This window comes from Heteronotia binoei, chromosome 1 (assembly GCF_032191835.1).
Source record: "Heteronotia binoei isolate CCM8104 ecotype False Entrance Well chromosome 1, APGP_CSIRO_Hbin_v1, whole genome shotgun sequence".
Taxonomy (NCBI): Eukaryota; Metazoa; Chordata; class Lepidosauria; order Squamata; family Gekkonidae; genus Heteronotia; species Heteronotia binoei.
Window position 1 is genome coordinate 117,564,055 of NC_083223.1, and position 15,027 is coordinate 117,579,081.

General features: G+C 47.1%; 1 protein-coding gene across 1 annotated transcript in view; it reads left to right on the forward strand.

Moving 5' to 3' along the window:
• ENPP3 (ectonucleotide pyrophosphatase/phosphodiesterase 3) overlaps window positions 1–15,027 on the forward strand; it is an 83,386-nt gene that overhangs the window by 29,996 nt on the left and 38,363 nt on the right. Inside the window, exons 10-13 of the mRNA XM_060239457.1 lie at window positions 8,470–8,535; window positions 10,700–10,772; window positions 11,610–11,718; window positions 11,849–11,977. Of these exons, the coding sequence (XP_060095440.1) occupies window positions 8,470–8,535; window positions 10,700–10,772; window positions 11,610–11,718; window positions 11,849–11,977 (377 nt within the window). The remainder of the gene's footprint in view (window positions 1–8,469; window positions 8,536–10,699; window positions 10,773–11,609; window positions 11,719–11,848; window positions 11,978–15,027) is intronic.

Sequence of the window (15,027 nt, forward strand, 5' to 3'; positions counted from 1 at the left end):
CTTTGATCCATTGTTGTTGCTCCTACCAAATTGATTTGAAGTGCTCTGTCAGACAGCAACATCTGGTTCCTATCCTGCAGCCATCTCAGCCTGTCATTCTCACCCCTGACTTTCCTGATATTGCAGAATGTCCAGTCTTTATGGATCCTACTGGTTTCACAGCACTTCTGCAGATGTCTAATCGCTTTCTTGTGGGGTGAGGCCTTTTGGAAAGTCAGATTGCTCACTTCCTGTTTTGCCCCCCCATCCCCAAGTTACTGATGTGTGCATAAGCATGTGCTGCAAAACTATACTTGTACATTTTTGTAATGTACTGGGAGACGAGACGTGGTAAAGGCATTGGTCTTTAATCGCTGATACATTACAGAACTGGGGAACACGCGGCCGGGTCCGCTAATATATACATGCACCCCGGATCAACCCCCCTGCTGGCCAGCCCAATCCTGGCCAGTTAAACTTCCCGCGCTTGGTCTTGATTGGCGGTGACTTTTCCCGCGCTGCGCCAGGTAACCCGAGGACGTCCCGGCTTGCGCGGCGCGGGTGCAGAGTCCGATACTCAACACTCCTCCCCCCTTAGTTTAAACCACATAGTCCCGGAGGTACGCCGGTGCTCTCCGTTCCCGTGTCGATCTCCTCGGGGTCGCTCTTGGTGCGGAGGCTGGTTCCGTTGTGGGCGATGCTGCTTCTGGCTGCGGGATGTTGGGGTCTGTTTCAGGCTCCGGCTCTGGTTCGGTGTCTCTGGGGGCGTCATAAGTGGGTAGTTCCTGTATTGGCGAGCGCCCTTCCGGACCTTCGGTTGCCCGCGGATCCCTATTCCCTACCTCCTCTGTTTCTTCGGGTAGGGTGCGGCGGCGCAGCTGATCTATGTGCCGCCTTAGTACCTGGCCCCCCTCGGTGGTCACCTCGTATGACCTGGAACCTGTCACCCTAAGGACTCTCCCCGCGACCCACTCGGGACCGCTTGCGAAGTTCTTCGCGTATACCGGGTCACCCGGAAAGAACCCCCCGCACCGCCTCCCGGACCTCTGGGGACCCGCGGACCTCGGGGGCCCGGTCGGGGTGCAGCCTGTCTAGGCGTGTTGTCAGTTTCCTCCCCATAAGCAGTTCTGCGGGGCTGGATCCCGTTATAGGGTTTGGGGTGATCCTGTTGTGGAACAGGAAGGCTGAGAGGCGGTGGTCCCAATCCCCTTGTACTATTCTCCCCAGTGCTTCCTTGGTGGTCCGCACCATCCGCTCTGCCTGGCCGTTGGTGGCCGGATGGAAGGGTGCGGATCTTATGTGTCGTATGAGGTACCTCTCCGTGAACTCCCGGAATTCCCGGGAGGTGAATGCAGTACCGTTATCCGTCACCAGGGTGTCTGGGATCCCGTGCGTGCATAGGACCCTCCTGAGTGCCCGGACGGCTGCTGCTGTGGAGGTTGAGGCTACTGGAATCACCTCCAGCCATTTTGTGTAGGCATCCACAAGTATAAAAAAGATTTGGCCCTGATACGGGCCTGCAAAATCTAAGTGGAGGCGGGACCATGGTCGCCTGTTAGACTCCCATCTGTGGACCGGGGCTGATGGGGGATCGGGCCGGGATTCTTGGCAGGGTTGGCACCTCCTCACCCACCCCTCTATCTCCTCATCCATGCCCGGCCACCACACATAACTACGGGCCAGGGCTTTCATCCTCACGATGCCCGGGTGGGTCTCGTGGAGGTCTTCCAGCACCTGCTTGCGCAAGGGGGGGGGAACCACCACCCGACTGCCCCAAAGCACACACCCCTTGTGGGTTGATAGCTCGTCCTTCCTGGACGCGAATGGCCTGAACGCGTCTTCGACTTTGCCTGATGGCCACCCCCTCCCCACCCAGTCCCTGACCCGTGCCAGGATGCGGTCCCTCCCTGTTGCCCGAGCCACCTCCGCCGCGTGCAGGGGGCGCTCGGGGAGCGATTCAATGAGCATTACCCCATGTGCAGGGGCGGGATCCGGTTCTGTCATGGGGAGCGGCAGGCGGCTGAGGGCATCGGCGTGTCCCATGGCTTTACCCGGGCGGTGGACCAGTTCATACGTGTAGGAGTTCAGGAACTGGTTCCACCTCAGGACCCTCTGGGATAGGATTTGGGGGGTCTGACGGTCTGGAGCTAGGAGGCCCAGGAGCGGCTTGTGGTCCGTGGCGATGGTGAAACGCCTACCGTAGAGGTAGTCGTTGAACTTGTGCACCCCCGCCACGATCGCCAAGGCCTCCTTGTCAATTTGAGCGTAGTTCCGCTCCGCTGGAGATAGAGTCCGTGAATAGTACGCGACTGGCACTTCCCTCCCGTCCGGGAGTTGGTGCCCCAAAACCGCTCCTACTCCGTAGGGGGAGGCGTCGCAAGCTAGGATCAGGGGTAGGTTTTCGTCGTAGTGGTGAAGTACCGCGTTAGAGACCAAGAGGTCCTTCACTGCTTGGAACGCCGCGGCTTGGCGTTGGCCCCAGACCCACGGGGCCTGTTTATCCAGCAAACGGTGCAACGGTTCCGCTACGGCGGCTTTGTGCGGTAGGAACGTATGATAAAAGTTCAACAATCCTAAAAAACTCTGTAGTTCAGCCTTGCATTTGGGCGCAGGAGCCTGGACTATGGCCCTGGTCTTGTCCGCCGTCGGGTGTATCCCCGCCGCGTCCACGGCGAACCCCAGGAACTCCACTCGCGGGACCCCTAACAAACATTTCTCCTTTTTGACTCTCAGCCCCGCCGCTTGGAACCGCCTGAGGACCTCGCGCAGGCGGCAGCAGAACTCTCCTTCATTGGGGGCGGCGATTAAAACGTCGTCAAAGAAGGGTTGAACTCCGGGGATCCCTTTAAGGAGAGAGTCCATTATGCTCTGGAATATCCCCGGAGCCACACTGACCCCGAACTGCAGCCGTTTAACCCTGAACGCGCCCCTGTGGGTCACGATCGTCTGCGCCTCCGCTGTCTTAGCGTCGACCGGCAGTTGCTGGTATGCTTGTGCTAAGTCCAGCTTCCCAAAAACCTTCGCCCCGGCTAGCGCCGCTAGGACGTGGCTGACCACCGGGACTGGGTAGGGGTTGTCTTGTAGCGCCTTATTGATCGTGCACTTGTAGTCAGCGCAGATCCTCACCTCCCCATTGGGTTTGACGGGCGTTACTATGGGGGTTTCCCATTCCGCGTATGTTACCGGTTCTAGGACGCCCTGGGCCGTTAGGCGGTCCAGTTCTGCCTCTATTTTCGGCTTAAGGGCGAACGGGACGCGCCTCGCTTTAAGCCTTATGGGCCTGACCATTGGGTCAATCGGTAGGGTGATGGGCGGACCCTTATAGCTCCCCAAAGACCCATCAAAGACCTCGGGGAACTCTCGGCAGACCCCGTCGAAATTGCTTGCCTGCAAGTGGTCCACCCCCACCAGCTGGATCCCCAGGGGATTGAACCAAGCCAACCCTAGAAGTGTGGTCAGTTGGCGCTTGACCACTAGGATGTCCAGGGGCCCTCTGAAACCCCTTCTTTCCACATGCACCCGGGCCCACCCCACGATGTGTACTGGGTTCTTCTGAAAGTCCCTCAGTACGAAGTCCGCTGGCCTCGTTTGAAGGCGGCGGTGGGGGCATAGTTTCTTGAGGGTTTCCTCCGAAATGATGGAGATGGAGGAACCCGAGTCCACTTCCATGGTGCAGGGGGCGCCCTCGATTAGGACCGACATTTTGACCTTGTCTGGGGCCGATAGGGGCAAGTTCAATACCTGCAGAGTGGTGGATGCCGTCGTGTGGGTGTCCAGGGAGTCGTGATGCGCTGATGGTTGTCGGCGGCTGTTCTTGGCCCGGCAAGCCTGAGCGATGTGGCCCGTCTTTCCGCAGCTGCGGCAGTCCAGGTTGCGGTACGGGCAGTCCCGGCGCTCGTGGGGGTCGCCGCAGCTGGCGCACCTGGGACCGGTGGTGGCGGTGGCCCTCTCCGTCGCTCGCTGTCTAGTGGGGGCCCTTGTGTCCGTTCTTTGGGGCCGCCGGAGTTGAAACGCTTCTTCCTCTGTTCGGTCTTCTGGCTCCGTTTCCCCTTGGTGGACTGCTTCACCTCGTGGCTGGCCGAACGCCTTGGTGGCCCTCTCGAAGGCCGTTGCCTCGTTGAAGGCTTGTTGTAGCGTTAGCTCCTCCTTCGCGAAGAGCTTCTGCTGCAATCGCTCGTCGCGGAGGCCCCAGACGAAACGGTCCCGCAGGGCTTCGTCCCTTTTGTCAAAGTTGCAATTTCCGGCGATCTGCCGAAGGGCCGCCAGGTAGACCGCCGCTGTCTCCCCCGACTTTTGGTCCCTCTTGTGGAAGAGGAATCGGCGGGCGACGATGGACGGTTGGGGTGAAAAGTGGCCCGTGAGGAGCCTCACGACTTCCCGGTAGGTCCTCTCCGTCAGCTTAGCTGGAGCGGAGAGACCTCGTGCGATCTCGAAGGTCTCTTCGCCACAGACGCTCAGCAGGACGTCTCTCTTTCTCTCGTCATCGTCGATCAGGTTCGCCCGCAGGTAGCACTCGACCCTTTCGGTGTAGGTCTCCCATCTCTCGGGGTGCTCCGGGTTGAATTCCGCAAGATGGCCCGTCGTTACGCTCGAGTTCGCCATGGTGGCGGCGGGCTGCCCGATCCTGCGGTCTCTCGCCTTCCTCGTCTCCGGCCGGACCTATCTAGATCCCATCCTCGTCGCCAGTGTAATGTACTGGGAGACGAGACGTGGTAAAGGCATTGGTCTTTAATCGCTGATACATTACAGAACTGGGGAACACGCGGCCGGGTCCGCTAATATATACATGCACCCCGGATCAACCCCCCTGCTGGCCAGCCCAATCCTGGCCAGTTAAACTTCCCGCGCTTGGTCTTGATTGGCGGTGACTTTTCCCGCGCTGCGCCAGGTAACCCGAGGACGTCCCGGCTTGCGCGGCGCGGGTGCAGAGTCCGATACTCAACAATTTTGTTGCCCCTCCCCCATCCATTCCATTCACCCCTCTCTTCCCCTGCTGAACCAGAGGGAGTCCCTCCCTTCTGGAGCTGTCACTTCACCCATCCCTTCCCTGGCTGGGTGTATGAGGCAGTTGACAATGCATATTCGCACCCCCTCTTTCTCCACCACCCCCCGTCACTCACACAAGAATGTCTCAAAAGCCTATTCTCTCCTCTCAGCTTTGAAACATTTGAAATGTTGATGTTATCAAAACCAGAGTTTCAAAAACACTTCTCCCACACTGAACTACATATCCTAGCAGCCTCCTTCAGCAAACCCATTGGTCACCAAATGCTGCCATTCTGCCAGAAATTTGAAATACTGCTTTCCATAAGCACTTATGCACACGGTCCAAAGATAAATGATAAAAAATGCCCACTACCCCACCTTGTGGCTGCTGTGTCTGATCAATCAACCATGGGGTGAAAGCGCATTGAAGTGGGTTAAGGGAGGATGTCTGATCAAAAACCCCTGTCACAAAAACAACAACAACCTGCATCAATTAGAAGCAGGGCCACACTGGATCAAGCTGCATGTCTGATCACAGCTATAGTGACATAAGGAGTAAATAATTTCCTCATCACAATTCCCTGTTCTCAGTTTTCCAAGTCACACATTTCCTGCTCCAGGCTCATTCATCATTCTTGTTAATTTATATAAAATATAAAAAAAATAGAAACCTGATGGTAAAACAACTTCATTCTGCTAGATAAAACCCTTCATTCTCCTACCAAAATCAATGAATCATTCAGATTAAGCAGAAGTTCAGTGTTAGCTTATCTACATAAGGAGTCCCAAGGAGTCTAAATTGTAATAAACTAATTGTAATAAACAATAACTGCCCCTTACAATGCTTATTATTCCAGGAACTTGCAGGAAACTTATAGGTTAAAATAAATACTAAATAGATAAGTAAAATAACAAAGAACGCTATTTAATTGTGGTGCAATCTGGTTCTTATAGCATTTCAGCAGCTGCTTATCTTAACACAGTTGGCCAAGTTAATATTTTAGTTGACACACCTTTCTAGGCTCATTCAGCTGAATCCACAGATTCTCCCAAAGCCATTGAAACAATCACACAAAACAAGATAGGAAAAAATCCAGCAATCCATGCTTCTCATCCCATAATATGTATGGCCAAATACAATTGAAATTCTCTGATGAGTACATTTTAATGTTGTAGAAATCCATCTGGACAAGCTTTAAACTAATGGTCCCCTTGAATGAAAGTTTTATTTTAGTACCAAAAAGTGCTTCCCCAGTATTTGCAGCTACTTGTGGTTAGATGTTCCACATGGTATGTTTAACAAGTGTGTTGCATCATTGCAGTCTCAGCAGACACCACAATTTCTAATGGCAAACTACACAGTCAGGGTCTGAAATTTATCTTGCTCAACAATGGAGAATGTAATTGTGCCCGTTCATGGCCAAAAATGTACCAAATAAACACAGAGTATTCACTTGGTATTGACTGACATTTAGGGTTACCAAGTCCCCCGGAGCCTCCGATGGGGGACTGTATTCATGTGTGCTCTTGCAAGTGACGTCATCACACTGGTGATGTCGCACACTGGCCGCTCTAGGAGCTTCTGGGAAAACTCTGGTTTTTCCTGGATGCTCTAGCAATTTGGGAGGGAAAACTCTGTTACCATAGAGTTTTCCCTCCCAAATTGCTAGAGCATCTGGAAAAACCATAGAGTTTTCCCAGAAGCTCCTAGAGGCTGGCGCATGATGTCACTGGCGCAGTGATGTCATCATGCCGGCGATGGCGGGGGAGGATCCCCCCCACTGGCCCAATGTGGGCCAGTGGGCTGGGAACCTCCCGTGTGGGGAAACCCCTGCCTGGCCCAGGAACTTGGCAGCCCTACTGCTATTTCCTACCTTTGAAGAGTCTTATTTACTCTTAAAGGCTTAAAAGACATTTATAAAGTGCAGTTGTTTTTATTAGGGATGGATACAAATTGGGAAAATGTAGCTTGGTTTGGTTCATGGTATGCCCTGTTTTTGTACCATGAACTGTCATGAACTTTTAGCCACAAAATGAACTGATTCAGTTTGTGGGGTTCGTGATGTGATATAACAGCCCCCTGGCATGCTACAGACACCAGACTCTGGCTGACTCTCTTCTACCTGCCCTTCAAGTTTAGTGAGAATTGGATTTATGGGGTCTGAGTTATGCCCCCGCCCTCAAAAAAAAGTAGGTGCTCCCAGGAAAGTGTTTTCTGGGGAAATGACAGTCGCAGGTTCAGGAGGTTCAGGAGTGTATAGAACAGCTCCTGTGCAAGCTTGAGGCATCAAAATGGTAAAGGACCTCCCCCAAATGCTCCTCTATATGTCCTCCAAGTTCTCCCCCGGTATTTCTTTGAAGTTTGGTAAACATTTAGATTGAGTAGAATAGTCTGGAAATATAATAATAATAATAATAATAATAATAATAATAATAATAATAATAATAATAATAATAATAATAATAATCTTTTATTGTATCCCGCCCTCCCCGCCGAAGCAGGCTCAGGGTGGCTAACAAGACATGGTATCCCATGATTTACATAAAACAATTTTAAAATACAGTTGATACATACATTTAAAAACGGTTACATAAAAGTTAAAACTACAATAAATTAAGGTGCTATGTTCAGTGGATATATAGCCATTCATGAATGGCCATGAACTGCTTGAAAGTTTATGGAAAGTTCATGCCAGTTGACCAGCCATGAACTTCAGCCTCTGAACCACAAACTGCCCAAAATTCATCATGAACTTTAGTTTGTGAGCCAGTTTGAGTCCATCCCTAGTTTTTATCACATGAGTAAATTGCCAAGAGACTTCACATCACCTAAATCTCTTGCTTGACAAACTGCAGGTTTCAGCTTTGAAAATAAGAACATAAACCCAGCGAGTTGAAAATATCAACATTAATTTAAAGCAAGTCGTAATTTAAAACTATAAAAAGGATGCTGTGCTATTTTAAGATGGCAAGAATAATTTCTACAATATAGGCAGAATTAACAGATGAGCACTACGAAATATGTAAGGTTGAAGGGTCATTTCTAAGCCATCAGAAGGTTCACAAGTGGGGCTAGAAGCCCTTCCACTTTGCCCCCCCCCCCGCAAAGCACCAAGAATACAGAGCATCACTGCCCCAGACAGTTCCAACAGTATGCTGTGGCTAATAGCCACTGATGGACCTCTGCTCCATATTTTTATCCAATCTCCTCTTGAAGCTGGCTGTTTTTGTAACCGCCACCACTTCCTGTGGCAGTGAATTCCACATGTTAATCACCCTTTGGTTCAGATGTTGATTTGATTATGCTAATTGCTGTAAATAAAACCTATTTTAAACTGTGTACTTTTTGGATCTTCTCTCTGCTATACAAGAACAATATCATAACCATCTCCTTTGAGACATAAAGGTGGAATTAATTAGTTACCAAAATTATGAGGTTTGCTATGCTTTAAATAAAATATATCAAATCTCTTCCTAATGTGTAAATATTATTATTCCTTGTAGAGCAATTCCATATGGGTCAAGAATAACAAAACTGCTGGAATGGCTTGATCTTCCCAAAGCTGGCAGGTAACCAATGAAGCTAAAGAGGACCAAAACTGTTTTTCTGTTGTTATAAAAAGTTTAACTCAATGTTTTCCTTAGTATATCAGCAGCAGGTGCAGAAGAGAGCAACAAGGATGATCAAAGGCCTGGAGGAAGAACCCTATGAGGAAAGGCTGAGGGCCTTGGGAATGTTCAGTCTGGAGAAGAGCAGATTGAGGGGGGACATGATTGCTCTCTTTAAATATTTGAAAAGCTGTCATTTAGAGGAGGGCAAGGAGCTGTTCCACTTGGCAGCCGAGGATAGGACCTGAAGCAATGGGCTCAAATTACAAGCAGAAAGGTACTGGCTGGATATTAGGGGGGGGGGGGAATTGACAGTCAGAGTAGTTCAGAGGTAGAACCAGCTGCCTAGGACGGTGGTGAGCTCCCCTTCATTCGCAGTCTTCAAAATGCGGCTGGATAATTATTTGTCAGAGATGCTTTAGGCTGATCCTGCATGGAGCAGGGGGTTAGACTGTGTCAGGGGTGGCCAAACTGTGGCTCTGGAGCCACATGTGGCTCTTTCACATATATTTGTGAGGCTCTCAAAGCCCCACCGCCCTATTGGCCAGCTTGGAGAAGGTATCCCTTTTCCCCTTCGTGCCTTGTGGCTCTCAAACATCTGACATTCATGTCTTGTGGCTCTCAAATGTCTGACGTTTATTCTGTGTGGCTCTTACATTAAGCAAGTTTGGCCACCCCTGGACTAGATGGTCTGTATGGCCCCTTCCAACTCTGTGATTTTATGAAGACCGAATCATGTCATGAACTTTCTCCACTGACTTCATTCTCCTGTAACTATGAACTTTCCCTCATTATTCAACCCTACACCTTGCTTTAAATTCTCTCTCTCCCTCCCTCCCCCTCTCCTACACACACACACACTGCCTCAGGACTTTTTTGTAGGGGAAAAAAACCCAGGAACTCATTTGCATATTAGGCCACACCCCCTGATGCCAAACCAGCTAGAACTGCATTCCTGTGCATTCCTGCTCAAAAAAGTCCCGCTCTGCCTTCACAACTGAGATTTCCCTTTCTGCACTACCAAAACCCCAGCTCATATTGGGACGAAGGGCTCTAAGACTCCATTTTGAGCCAAATTTCATATTGGACTTCCACAACCATGTGCATGATGTACAGGTCAGGGTTAAAGAGGATCAAGATCAGGGAGACCCAAGCTCAGATCCTCACTTTCCATTAAACTTATGGGCAGCCATATGGGTCAGTCATTTTCTCACAGTCTAATATACCTCACAAGGTGATTATAATAATAATAATAAATTTTATTTCTACCCCGCCCTCCCCGCAAAGCGGCTCAGGGCGGCTAACAGTAAGTAATATATTAACATAAATAGTAAAACATTAGATTAGCAATTAAAATTACACATATAAAAACCCGTTAATTCAGTTAAAATACTGAATTAACGGGTTTTTATTACGATATTTATGATGATAAAATGGAAGAAAGGAGAGTGATGTATACTGTCTTAGTATCCTTGATGGAAAGGTGGGATAAGAATACCCTCCATTAATAAAATGATATAAATGGGTTAGATCTCAGTCACTGCTAGATGGTACCTGTAGATATCAAACACTGAGTTCAGACATGCTGTGTCAATGGCACCTGGTTTTTTTGGCCACTGTATGATACAGATGGGACCAAAAATGGACTGGATGGGCCATTGGCCTGATCCAACATGTCTTCTCTTATGTTCTTAATGAAAGTTATATTGCATGCTAACAGAGCAGAGGTGGTATATACAGTTAGCTTGCAAGCCGGCTTGAGCCTTAAGGGAAAAGATGGGGTCTAAAAATATGTATACACACATGCATATGTTTCCCTTGTTTCTATATATTTCCATATTTTTTCATAAACTCACATATAAGAATTAAAAGCTGTCATTTAACCACTTGCAAATTTAATATTTTTATTTCTGTATTTGCACAAATAATTAATAAAATGGTTATTTTTTTCCTAATCTCAGGACAACAATGGAAGCTAAACAAAGTTCAACAGTGGTAATTTGATGGTAGCCCATAAAGAACTCAATGAGCCTGTGCGATTGCTGTCCAGGGGCACTATTTGGGAAAGAATGGACAACATTTCCCCTTAAAACAGTCACAATAATTCTTTTCTTTTAAACTCTAGGCCAGATTTCTATACATTGTACATTGAGGAACCTGACACATCTGGACACTCATCTGGACCACTTAGTGGTGCAGTAAGATTTTGTTTTAATTATGCCTTCAGCTCAATTTTAGTAGGTATCTGTATGATGACCTGGGTGGCTCAGGATAGCCTGATCTTGTCAGGGTCAGCTCTGGTTAGTGCTTGGATTGGAGACCACCAAGAAAGTCCAGGGTTGCTACACAGAGGCAGGCAATGACAAAGTACCTCTTTCCCCCTCTTGCCTTGAAAACGCTATGCGGTTGCCATACGTTGCTGCAATTTGATGGCAGTTTACAAATAAATATGGATACACATATGATACTGCACAACCCTGTTCTGTGCAGTGCAAATCATGACAGTTGTGCTAGCTGATAAGATGAAAGGACATAAAATTTCAGAGACAGCATATTGTTATTTCTCTAAAAATGAGATGCTAGCTGATGGTTAGACATCTGGGATCCCTTTCAACAACTGATGGCTATTAATTTATTGCTTGGGGGATGGATTCTAGTTGGAAAGAGTGGGCTGGTGCAGACATAACCCTTTCCTGCAAAGAATCAGAGTATTGGCCATGAGAGAGTATTGTAATAATTATAATGAGGAATATAAATATAACTCTGTATGCAATACATGAGAGTTTTCATCAATACTATTGATTCATCTGCAGAGTAGAATGGGAATTCCGTTCAAAAATGCATTTTAAAAAGCCTGTCTTTTAAAAGTTATTGTCATCCTGTCTTATTCCATTATGTATCAATAGCTTTGACTGTAAGGCAATAATGTAAGGGATAGATATTTTAAATAAATACATTGACTAAAGATAGTGAGAGACTTGGTTGTGGGCTTGAAGAATGAAAAAAGTGCTAACACCTTTCCTTCTTCTTTTTAGACAATTAAAGCATTGCAATTAGCCGATCAAGCTTTGGGAATGTTAATGGAAGGCCTGAAACAAAGAAATCTGCACAACTGTGTCAATATAATTGTTCTGGCGGATCATGGTAAAAATGTTTGTTCTTTTGTATCTCTGCAGATCAGGTTTTCTGTGCTAATTTACCGTCCGTAAACTGCTTTTTTACCTTATAAATTTAGTATGTTATACTACATAATATTTTCCTGTGTTTTTTGTAGGAATGGATAAAACTTTCTGCAACAAATTGGAATATATGACAGACTATTTTGATAAAATTGATTTTTTTATGTATGAAGGGCCAGCACCACGTATCCGAACAAACAATATTCCAGCGGACTTCTACACATGTAAGTTTGGATCACTGTGGTCCATCCAGAAGGAGCATGTATAATAAATAGATCCCTGTGGACATTCAGATTCATTCACATAAGTCTCACATGGACAGGCATGCCCATTCATTTTACTGGAAAGGAAATACACATTGTATGTCTCTTCCATTGAAAGTAATAGCATAGCCCTTAGGGCTGAGTCTGGACTAAAGGTATGGTGAAGCTCCCACACCTGGATCCAGTTACTGGATCAAACATTTTCAGTGAGTCCATTCTTGTTCTTGCTACCTGATGCCTTGGCAATTTTGTGAACTAAGAAGATGATGATATTGGATTTATATCCCACCCTATACTTTGAATCTCAGAGTCTCAGAGTGTACAATCTCCTCTACCTCCCCCCCCCCCCAACAGACACCATGTGAGGTAGGTAGGGTTGAGAGAGCTTTTACAGCCACTGCCCTTTCAAGGACAACTCCTGTGAAAGCTATTCCTGACTCAAGGCCATTCCAGCAGGTGCAAGTGGGGGAGTGGGGAATCAAACCCAGTTCTGCCAGATAAGAGTCCGTGCACTTAAGCACTACATCAAACTGACTCTAGATCAGAGGTTCCCAAACTTATTTGGCCTAAAGCCCCCTTTTCAGAAAAAAAATTACTCAGCGCCTCCCTGGAAATCTACCTTCAAGAAGTGGACTAAAAGATGCAGTGACATATTTGCACAAAGAGTAAACAAAGATGATGTAAAGAAGACACTTTGAAGCTTGAAATTCTAAAATTATTTTATAAAATCAACCATAGTAACATTTGCATACACAGAGAATTTTTGAAATTTCTTTATAATTATTATCCCACCCGCCCTGCAAGTGGGCTCAGGGCAGGTAACAGCAATTGAAATATAGTATACAATGCATCACTTCCATCATACAGAACAATGCAACAAAACCTATGAAGATAAAATATGCAGGTAACAGTAAACAGGAAAAGCAACAGGCAGTCTAAGTTCAATTCACCAATTAGTTCTGGCTTGCAAAATGTTGTGGTCAGTTAAATTTTCTCAGTCTTGCTCATCCACTTCTCTTTTAAATAGATTCAGTTCCAACAAACTGGCAGCCCTGCATTCTCCAATTTGAAAAGATATACACACATAAAATTAAGATAACATAAGAACATAATGTAAGAGAAGCCATGTTGGATCAGGCCAATGCCCCATCCAGTCGAACACTCTGTGTCACACAGTGGCCAACCCCCCCCCCAAGTGCCATCAGAAGGTTCACAAGTGGGTCTAGAAGCCCTTCCACTTTGCCCCCCCCCCACCCCCAAGCACCAAGAATACAGAGCATCACTGCCCCAGACAGTTCTAACAATATACTGTGGCTAATAGCCACTGATGGACCTCTGCTCCATATTTTTATCCAATCCCCTCTTGAAGCTGGCTATGCTTGTAGCCGCCACCACCTCTTGTGGCAGTGAATTCCACATGTTAATCACCCTTTGGGTGAAAAAGTACTTCCTTTTATCCGTTCTAACCCGACTGCTCAACAATTTCATTGAATGCCCACGAGTATTTGTATTGTGAGAAAGGGAGAAAAGTACTTCTTTCTCTACTTTCTCCATCCCATGCATAATCTTGTAAAATTCTATTATGTCACCATGCAGTTGACGTTTCTCAAAGCTAAAGAGCCCCAAGCGTTTTAACCTTTCTTCATAGGGAAAGTGTTCCAAACCTTTAATCATTCTAGTTGCCTTTTCTGGACTTTTTCCAGTGCTATAATATCCTTTTTGAGGTGTGGTGACCAAAATTATACACAGTTTTCCAAATGAGACCACACCATCAGTTTATACAGGGGCATTATGATACTGGCTGATTTGTTTTCAATTCCCTTCCTAATAATTCCCAGCATGGTGTTGGCCTTTTTTATTGCAATCGCACACTTTCTTGACATTTTCAGTGAATTATTTACCACGACCCCAAGATCTCTCTCTTGGTCAATCTCTGCCAGTTCACAACCCATCAACTTGTATTTGTAGCTGGGATTTTTGGCCCCAATGTGCATTACTTTGCACTTGGCCATGATGAACCTCATTTGCCACGTTGATGCCCACTTGCCCAGCCTCAAAGATCCCTTTGGAGTGCCTCACAATCCTCTCTGATTCTCACCACCCTGAACAATTTAGTGTCATCTGCAAACTTGGCCACTTCATTGCTTACTCCCAACTCCAAATCATTAAGGAACAAGTTAAAGAGTATGGGACGCAGTACTGAGCCCTGTGGCACCCCACTGCTTACTGTCCTCCACTGCGAAGACTGCCCAATTATACTCACTCTCTGCTTCCTATTAATTAGCCAGTTTTTGATCCACAAGAGGTCCTGTCCTTTTACTCCATGACTCTTGAGCTTACTAAGTAGCCTTTGATGAGGAACTTTATCAAAAGCTTTCCGGAAGTCAAGGTGAACAACATCTATTGGGTCCCCTTTGTCCACATGTTTGTTCACTCCCTCAAAGAACTGTAATCGGTTGGTGAGGCAAGATCTTTCCCTACAGAACCCATGCTGAGTCTTCTTCAATAACTTGTGTTCATCAATGTGCCTACTCATTCTGTCCTTGATAATGGTTTCTACCAACTTTCCTAGTATTGAAGTCAGACTAACTGCCTGTAGTTTCCCAGATCTCCTCTGGAACCCTTTTTAATGATGGGGTTGACATTTGCTACCTTCCAGTCCTCAGGAACGGAGGCAGATTTCAATGAAAGATTACATATATTTGTCAGGAGATCCAGAAGTTCAACTTTGAGTTCTTTCAGAACCCTTGGATGTATACCATCTGGACCTGGTGACTTATTAGTTTTTAATTCATCAATCAGTTGTAGGACCTCCTCTCTTGTCACCTCAATCTGACTCAGGTCTTTAAATACCCCTTCCCAAATTAGTGGTTCTGGAGCAGGTAAACACTTCTCATCTTCCACAGTGAAGATGGATGCAAAAAATGCATTCAGCTTCTCAGCCATTTCCCTATCTTCCTTCAGTAATCGTTTTACCCCTTGGTCACCCACTGCCTCCCTGGCTGGTTTCT